The following is a 9,970-nucleotide window of genomic DNA, read 5'->3' on the forward strand; positions in this document are numbered from 1 at the left end:
CTGTTGCTTCTTGACCTGCATACAGGTTCCTCAGGAGGCAGGTAAGGTGGTCTAGTATTTCCATCTCTAAGAATTTTCCACAGTTTGTTGTGATCTACACAGCCAAAGGCTGTGAATGAAGCAGAAGTTTATCTGGAATTCTCTTGCTTTTTCTATGATCCAACAGATGTTGGCAATTTGTTGGCTCTGCATGGAGAGAAGAAAAATGAGAAATGTCTTATAGTGACTCTGGGAGGAGCAGGGTGGGAGTGGCACGTGCTGAATGATGGACACACGATAATCCAGCAAGATTAAGGCAGACAGGAAAGAGGAGACAGGAAGCTCTGTGCCATACATTGTGACCCTCTAGATGATCCCACCAACATGCACTAAATCTAAAAAAAATCACATATTGAGTAGCATTGCTGGGTTTGTTATGAAAGCTGTGTGTCTGGTGGCCAAAGCACCAGGACAGACCTACATGGTGAGGAGGCAGCTGACACACGGTTCCAGTGCCTGCCTCCTGGACACGCGACAGCTCTGTGCAGAGTTCATGGATACCTCAGATGTGGGTCTTTCCTGTAAAGTCTAGCAAAGGGGAAATCCATGGGTGATGAACGACTACAGTAAAAAATAGAATTTTATACAAAGAGTTGATGCTTCCTGTTAAACATCCCTCAGCTCCATCTCCTCTCTCCTTCTCCCATCACCACGGCTCTTTAGGTGACTTTTAACTTTTGTCTGAATTGTTTCCGTGTTCAGTTGTCCGAACTCTTTCCTGTTTTCCACACTGTGGCCAACAGGATCTCTCCAAAATACATATCCCTGGATTCTTTTTGCTTACTTTTCACCCAATTCTTCAACATTAGTGACAATCATTTCTTCTCCAGAATTTTTCCATATCAGACTCCTTGTGCCAAAAGTGTGGATTGATGCCCATTCTGTGTTTCTCCAACACCCCATAGTCACCTTGTCATAGTCTTTTCCACCCGCTAAAGTAAGTGTTTATTTTCTTGTCTGAAGCCCTTATTAAAGGGACTAAACCAGACAGCAAGAACATCATTTACACCCTTGTATTTACATTGCCCAGTGCTTACTAGATGCTCAAATATTTGAATGCATGATTCAGCGGATGCTATGGGAGTAGGCTGGAGGTGTGGTGACATTTAAATTGGATCAGGAAGGACAGGTAGATGTGGCTGTGTAGACATGGGCATTGCTGACAGAGAAACAGGTGTAGGAAATAGCAAGTGATTTGATTTGATTATAGGGCAAGAATTAGCAAACCCCAGCCTGTGGACTAAATCTGGCCCCAGCCTGTTTTTGTAAATAAAGTTTTATTGTAACAAAGCTAAGCTCATTCATTTACATATCTCGTGTAGCTTTCACACCACATTGACAGAATGGAATAGTTGCCACCATTAAGACTGCAAAGCCCAAAATGTTTATTATCTGGCACTTTACCGAAAAAAAGTTTATCAGCCCTGCTATAGAGTAGAAAGAGGAAAGAAGTAGGAGTGACATTTAAAAGCTAGGTAGGGCCAGATCCTGGAGTTCTCAGAATAAAGTGTGAACCCATTAGTCATATATTCTGTAGACACAGAAGACTTCTAAGATATTACACTGGTTCTTTTTAAAATCTGCTCCTCTCTTCTTTGGTTCAGTGGTCAATGCTGCTGCTGCTGAGTCACTTCAGTCGTGTCTGACTCTGTATGACCCCATAGGCGGCAGCCCACCAGGCTCCCCCGTCCCTGGGATTCTCCAGGCAAGAACACTGGAGTGGGTTGCCATTTCCTTCTCCAATGCATGAAAGTGAAAAGTGAAAGTGAAGTCGCTCAGTCCTGTCCGACTGTGCGACCCCATGGACTGCAGCCTACCAAGCTCCTCCATCCATGGGATTTTTCAGACAAGAGTACTGGGGTGGGTTACCATTGCCTTCTCAGTGCTCAATAAAAAGTATTAAATAAGGAATGCATTGTGCCTATTTTCCCCTGTAGTATCCTGCTACTCTTCTAATGTGCTTCAGACTGACCCTCTTATTAGAAGGAAAATAGTTTTTAGGGGCTACACAACTGTTAGGTACGTAAGCTGACAAACTTAGAGAGATCTAGTTAATATGAAACTGTTACAATTTCAACTGGAAAAAAATTGCTCTTAAAATCAGCCTGTTCCTTCCCCAACCCCACTCAGCCTCAAAAGAACTGGAGCAAAAGGACTTCCTTCGTGGTCTAGTGGCTAAGACTCCACACTCCCAATGCAGGCTGCCTAGGTTTGATCCCTAGTCAGGAAACTAGATCCCACATGCCGCAACTAAGAGCTCACATGATGCAACTAAAGATCCTGCATGCTGCAGTGAAGATCGAAGATTCCGAGTGCCACAACTAAGACCCGGTGCAGCCAAATAAATAAATAAATATTTTTTAAAAAGAAGTGGAGCAAAAACATATTCTGTGAACTAAAATCTTAGAGCACACTGTTTTCTAAGTTTAAAGTTGAAAAAGGAAATACATACAAAACCTGATGACAATGAAAATTATAATCTGTCTTGTTAATATATATGCAAAAATTCTAAACAAAATACTAGCAAATCACATTCAGTGATGTATAAAAAGGATAGGATCACAACCAAGTTGGACTTATTACGAGAATGCAAGGTTGGTTTAATAGCTGAAAATCAATCATTGTACTTCAGTGTATTAACAGAATTAAGGAGAAAATTGTGACACCAAAATTGTCTCTGGACATTGCCAGTGCCCCATGAAGGGTAAAATCACTCCTAGCTTAGAACCACTGCAACAAAGGAAAAAAAGCCTTTGACAGAGTTTAAAACCCATTCATTATTTTAAAGACAAACACACTTAGCAAACTAGGAATGGAAGAGCTTTCTTAATCTGAGGAATATCATTTTTTTAAAAAACCTACAACAAATACTATGCTTAATGGTGAAATATGGAAAACGTTCTCCCTAATATTGGGCAAAAGACAAAAATGCCACTCCTGTTCAGCTAACTGGAGGGCCCTGGTGGTACAATAAGGCAAAATGAAAAAAATGAAAGATGTGAGGAATGGAAAGGAAATAAAAGTCTTTCATTTACAGACACCAGAATACAGTATATGCAGAATACTGAAAAGAACCTACAGATAAACTGTTAGTATTGTGCAGCAAATTTGTTAAATTTACTTATTTCAGTCAGTATATCTTGTATTTCTACAGACCAGCAACAATTAGAAGACATTAAAAAGTGATGCCATATCTGAGTGTGATCCAGTGGTCTAGTGGCTAAGATTCCTGCTCCCAATACAGGGGGCCCAGGTTCGATCCCTGGTCAGGGAAGTAGATCCCACTGAGACCCAGTGCAGCCAAATAAATAAATAAAAATATTTTAAAGTGATGCCATTTCTAATAGCATCACAAAACAGCAAATACCTAAGAAGAGAGATAACAAAAACTGTGTAAAATCTGTGTACTGGAAACTACAAGATAATATTGAGAGAAAATAAACCAGATCAATGCACATCAAATGTTAGTGCGTCAGTATTACCTGGAGGGTCTGTTAAAACAGATTGAACCATTACAATTCATCAGAACGAACTTTTGTGTATGGTGTGAGGTCACAATTCACTGTTTCCAGCACAACTGCTTGAAGCGATCAGTGTTTTCCCACTGCAGGTTCCTTGGTTGTAAATCAGGTGACAGGGCATGGGTCAGGCTGTTTCCAGGTTCTCTCTTCTGTTCATTTGTCTACTTCTCCCTTTGTGCACTGATAAAATGCCATTTTAATTATAACTTTATAACTGATCTCCCGTGGCTGAAACTTCAGGGGATGGGCCTTGGTGTAGGACTGGTTTGTTCTTGTTTATCAGGTCATTCTTATAACCCTTTGATCTGGAAACTTGCGTCCTTCTGTTTAAGGGCATTTCCTTGAATTATCTTGCCTGTTTACTTTGATCATTTCCTCCCCTCTGTTTTTCCTGATTCCTTTTTCTGGAATTCTTATTCAGTTGTTGGCCCTCCCACACATATTCTCTAATTTTCTGCTCTAAAAAAAAATTTTTTTTTTTACTTTTTTGTTGTGCTTTTCCAGTTACTCTAGTTTATCCCTAGACTTTTATTTCTTTTTTTTTTTTTTCTGTCATTTTAATATCTAAGAGCTCTTTTCTTCTAGCTTTTTAAAGTAGCATCAGATTCTTATTTATGGATTCAATCTCTCCTCTGATCTCTCTGAGAATGTTCATGATCTTCTTGGAATTTTCAGCATTCCACATGGTTTATTTCTTGTAAGTTGCCTTTTTTTCCTTCTTGTTTTGATGTGTCTTTCTTGTTAAAGGTTTTTCTCACCTGCTTGGTGATCATTAGCTATATGCACGCACTTAAGAGTGAGATATTAAACTGATTATAAATATTCTGTGCTGGGGTGGTTGACTGTGACTTCACTGGTAGAGTGATCTTTCGGAGCCTCTTGGCACTTGGACCCTTCAGCTCCCCAGAGAAGGTCCTTCTGATCCTCTGTCCAGAGGGGGTCAGTTTGATTCCTTGACTTCCCTTTATCAGTATGGTTCTTCACCGTAAACTCAGCTTGATGCCCCCACCCCTTCTGATCCCTCTTTTACCTTCTTTAAGAATAAACATCTAGTTTTCTGCCTGGGTGACCTAGTTGCTTCTGAAAGAGCCTCTCGTCCAGTCTGCTCTTTTCAATGTCATCTTAGCCAGACTTCCAGAGCCTTCCAGCACCCCCACACTGTGCTGACCCCCGTGAAGTCTGAGCCCCAGACCACAGGAGGTTGGTTTCTGCCCCTGCCCCCAGCTGCTGACTAAAATTCACCTTTCTTGGGTCTTTTGCGTCAGTTCCCACCTTTCTTTCTGCTGTCTACCTTCGCAAATATTGCTGTCACATCTTTTCCTATTATAGTTGTCTTTGTGACTTGTCTTTAAAAAAAATAAAGCCCATTTTTGTTTTAGTAATGTTTCTGGAGGGAGATGAGATAAATATGTAAGTTCACTCCACCATCTTTAACCAGAGATTCCCCCCACTGTTACTATGGGGAAACCAAGCGTATCTGTTAGCGGTGAGTTGAAAAGGCCTCTTCTGGAGGTACTGAAGAATTGCTTTCTTGTCATTGACTCACGAGGAACAAAACTGTCTAAGATCCATAATTTGCCACACCTTTTGGACAACCTCCTTTTTCATGCAGGTCTAATGGTGAGGGACACACAGGCAGGGATGTGCCAGTGTGGTTCCCTGGGTGGTACACTCTCCAGATAGGGAAGTGTTCACTTCCCAGGTGGGAAACGGTTTCCACCCTGGTTTCTGTATTGATCCCTGTGTTGTTGTGGGTTTTTCCCCTTCTGTGAAGCCACTGTGGGCTTTATCTCATTCCTCACGCCTGAACCTTTTGTACAGGATGATGAGAGCCTGAAGTACCTCACACATGAGGAAAAGGACGTCCTCCTGTTTTTTGAAGAGACGATTGATTCCCTGGAAGATGACTTTGAGGGGCAGGTCCTGTGTGACGGTGACGCCCAGTGGCACTCTCCGAGGTCTCTGGAAGACAGCACGTCCGCTCCCTCCGAGCCAGAGGATGTCGTGGCCTTGGTGCAGCTGGGCCCTGGAGCTGGGGAGCCTGAGAGACTTGAGGAGGTGAAGGAGACCGCAGGTGAGGACAGGAGCACCCCGACGTGGCTCGTCGCGTGGTACCAGACAAGAGGCCCTCCTTCTTCTCACGGTCTCTGTGTTTCTAGCCAGTACAGAGCTTGTGGGGCTGATCAGAGTTTTTTGTAGGGTGGAAGCATCCTGTCTGTAGTTTGATTGACCAAGCAAATAGGTGTTTTCATGGCATATTAGGATGACAACACAGGAAGGGAAATTCCAACAGGGTGAGAATAAAGAATGAGACCAATCAGAGTCAAACAAGCAGATTGCATGTGTGGATAAAAGAAAGAAAGGGAACTGGAAATGGCTTCAGGTAACAATTCCGTTCTACAAAGAAAACATACAAAAGACTAGTACTTTAGTACTTGAGGTTTAATCTCCACTTGTACTCCACTTTAGTACTTGAGGTTTAATCTCCACTCTTGTGTAAGATTATACCCCTATCCCAAGGTGGAAGTATTTGAACTGAAAAGTCAGCTGGTTCAGGAAAACAAAATCTATCAGAACAAAAATTCAGCTCAGCATCTATTTTGTTAATTTTTGCTTAACTCGGGGTGGCGTTAGAGGAGAGCTATGTTTTTTGTCCCTTGAGTCCTGTGACAGAAACAGGGGCACGGGCAAGGAGAAAACTTTCTTCTAGTTTTTTTTTTTCCCCTGATTGGAAATAATATTGGAAATGTGGGCAGGGGGTTAAGGATTGAAGAAAGATGAGGGAAAAATAGGAGGGGAAATATGTTTACCCTGCTGTCTGCAAATATTGCCACTTGTCACATGCCTCTAGAAATATATCCCCCCCACCTTTATTTTTTGTAAGCAAGGCTGTGTATGACACAGAATTTCACATACTATTGGTTTTATGTTCCAAATATGGGGCTCAGTTTTCAAAGAAGAGACTTAAATATGAATTTCCCATTTTTATCACACTTCCCTGAAGAATAATTCGTAAAATAAATTTGAACCAGCTAATCTTTAAAACATGTCAGATTGTATAATTATGCTAAGGAAAACACTTTTTGAAAGTTAGCCATTTGCCCATCAATTCTCTAATATGATGTTTTCATCATAATTTTAAGTACCCATTTGGTGGCAGGCATTGTGTGGGATTCTGAGGATACAAAGATAAACACATGGCTCCCAATTTTGCAGCTGACATAAGTGCAGAAAAGTGTTAGGTGATCTATGATCAGGTATGTTAGACTATATTAATAGTAAAGGTTCACAGGGCTGGTGTAGTAACCTCTATCAGAGGCTGTGAGGAAACATTTCTATTTCTGGAGGAGAGAGACACATCCAACTATCCTTTACCTAGAGGATCTGAGGGAGGGGTTGGTGGGTACCACAGACTAGCCCGCCTCCTTTGCCTTTGTAAAAATCCCCTATGAGGTAAGGTGTATCCTCCTGGCACATGTCTCAGGATGATGGCTCCTGTGCTTCCCAGGTACTGACTGCTTCTGGCTTGTACTTCTTTCATCCCGTGATTCTGAGAATCATACTGCCTACTCTTTCTCTAGTTCTGGGGCTGTAGAAGGAGTTTAGTACAGGAGGTACTGTTAAAATTGGTATTACATCCCTTGAGACCTTTGTAAAGTCAGTGGAAAGGAAAGGTGATGCATTTATTTCTACATATGGTCGTAGCTTATGAGGATTCTCACTACTTTTCAGGGGCTGGCCCTTTTGGAAAGGAAGACGCCCCTGACCTTGATCACAAGAAAGAGGATGCAGAGAAGTCTCCTCCGTCAGACCCCCCAGGGCCTGAGGCCCTGCCATCTTCCCTACCTGCCTCACCTGTAGCAGCTCCGGCCCACCCCAGGAGAGAGCCCCCGGCTCCCCCGGCAGAGCACCCCAAACTGCCCCGCTCGGTCCCCACTCCGCTCGTCATCGCCCAGAAGATGTCTGAGAAGCTGGCAGGGAACGAAGGGCTTTCACCCACATCTCCGTCCAAAGAGGGCAGGCCTGCAGAGTGGAGGACGCTGGCTTCTCTGGCCCCTCGACACGGAGACCACTCACCGTGGCACCGACAGCCGGCCCCCAAGACCCACCGCTTCCCGAGCAACATCAGTGTGACCAACAGTGCGGGGAAGGACTTCAGTAAGACCATCTCCAAGGCCGCAGTCAACGTGCAGGAGCGCAAAGCCCAGGTCCTGGCCAACATCAACGGCGCCTCCTTCCTCTCTGTGGGGGAGACGGAGGACCGGGCCCAGAGGGGCGAGCCCACCGAGCAGAGCAGCGTCTCTCCCGAGCAGAGCCAGCCAGGCCCGGCCCAGGAGGCTGTCCCCACGCGGGCTGGGGCCCGCGGCGCCCAGCAGTCCAGAGGCGTGCAGACAGAACAGCCCCTGCCGCTGGCCAACGGCTTCCAGAGCATCCACGACGTCCTCAAGAGCCAGGCCGGGCCCTTCGTCTCCACCGGGAAGACAGTGACCTTCCGTCCGGACCCAGCCCTCCCCAGCAGACTTGCACCCCAGCAGCCGGACTGCGGCCAGGCGGCCAGGAAGCGGTCGGGCTCGCTCCCCAGGGCTGTGGGGTTCAGACCCCAGGGTATCACTGTCCAGTTCTCGGGCCGGGGCTCCACGGAAGAGGCCCGCCGGGAGGCCCTGCGGAAGCTCGGCCTCCTGAAGGAGAACTTATGATGGAGAGTGAGCGGACGCCGGGGAAGGCAGGGTGGCCTGCTGCGCAGAGCCAAAAATGGATGTGCACATGCGCACAGCTGCAAAGCCCCGACTGGGTACTGGGTTGACGACTAGAGATGAGGGCCTGGGAGTTAGTAGATGAGCCGCCCTCCATTCTGCATCCGAGCTGGGACATCCTTCCATGTAAGAGGGCCTGCACCACATCTTGTCTTCCCTTTTCCAAGAGCTCAGAGAATAACCTTGAAAACCTACAGGTTTCTATGATTTGTAAATGCCATATGTTTTTTGGATCTAGGAGGAAGGGGATTTGGGTCTGACTTTGTGTGTGTGTGTGTGCTGTTATTGAGCCTCTGATCTAACCTTTAATCCCCGAATGCATGAGAGGAAAGCCAGTGTAGATCTCATACTCATTTCCCTAAGAAAGGGAACTTCCCCTCCTTTTCAAGAAAATAAAGAAGTGCTTGTTCAATTTTCATAGTGTCTTAAAGTACTGTTTTGGTCTTTTGTTAGTTTTTTAAAGGTGAAAGACAGTATGTTAGCCTGAGATATGCCTTTGTTTCTTGATAAAATTTGGTTTGCCCAGGATGGTTTTTTTTTCTTAATTGAAAATTAAAGCCTTTAGAGTATGATTTGCTATAATGTTGAGTTATGGGAATGGAATGTAAGGGTTCAGTTTGGAAAAAGGGGTAATTTTAAGAAAGTCTTATCAAACTACAGAGTCTTTGTTACTGGGAGATATGTGTATGATCATGTACTGTGTATATATACATGTACATAATATATGTTTATAGGGACATATATACAGATATAGGTGGTATGCACACACATTATTACATATATATTAACTTCTTAAAACCCTGTTGCATAACTGCAGGATTCAATCACTTCCTATTCTTTTGATACACAAATCATCTCAGTGTTGAGATGATGCCACAGAAATTGTTACTTCCTAATCAAGAAGTCTTTTAAGGACACATCTCCATAACATTTTGGTGAACCAAAGTGCTTTTTCTTCAACAATGTGTTCTATTCCCAGTTAAAGTAATAATCCAAATAAGCTTCCTACTAAGCATGAGAGTTCATTTTTTTAGTGAAAGTTTTTTTTTTTAGTGAAATATACTTTTTGTGTGTGTATGAAGTACACTTTTAAAGATATCATGTATCACCTAATTTTAACCTAATTTTATCACCATATTTTAGTTTTGCATGTTCCAAGGTGGCTGGTAAACAAGGAAACAAGGGTCTTAACAGCCCCCATGTTCCATGGGCAAGATCTCAGGAGTAATTTAAAAGGGAAAAAGCAGCTAACTGGGTTACACAGCATGAAACTGGTTTTCTCCCATACAATGTCTCCCATGCTGAGTTGTAACCACCAGCTTTATTATCAAAACTATTTCGGGCTGGAGTCTAAAACCTCTAAAAATAGACCAGGAAGGCCCACACTTGAAAGTCACACCCTTTTGTTGTATGTCTCAGCCACTGTCACAGAATCTTTCTTTCCTGTTGAGTATTATTTAAACTCAAACTTCTAAATGTGCTGTGAAGGGTGTTTTTCATAGTATCAATTTGCCTTGTAAATTACATAAAATGATTGTAATGTTTTCTTTAGAATGACAGTATTTAGTGACTTGCCTAGCTCTTGTCCTCCCAAAATAATCTCATAGATTCTCGATGGTCTTAATTTAAATAGGTGCTTTGATTTTACAGGTTTTT

General features: G+C 43.5%; 1 protein-coding gene across 2 annotated transcripts in view; it reads left to right on the forward strand.

Annotated features, from left to right (window-relative positions):
* Positions 1-8,730, forward strand: part of PROSER2 (proline and serine rich 2) — a 42,305-nt gene extending 33,575 nt beyond the window's left edge. For both annotated transcript variants that reach the window (XM_061126072.1, XM_061126073.1), the window contains 2 exons: positions 5,382-5,634; positions 7,293-8,730. In XM_061126072.1, coding sequence (XP_060982055.1) covers positions 5,382-5,634; positions 7,293-8,257 — 1,218 coding nt within the window. In that variant the 3' untranslated portion in view covers positions 8,258-8,730. The remainder of the gene's footprint in view (positions 1-5,381; positions 5,635-7,292) is intronic.
* Positions 8,731-9,970: the final 1,240 nt, after the last annotated feature.

This window comes from Dama dama, chromosome 23 (genome assembly GCF_033118175.1).
Source record: "Dama dama isolate Ldn47 chromosome 23, ASM3311817v1, whole genome shotgun sequence".
Classification (NCBI taxonomy): Eukaryota; Metazoa; Chordata; class Mammalia; order Artiodactyla; family Cervidae; genus Dama; species Dama dama.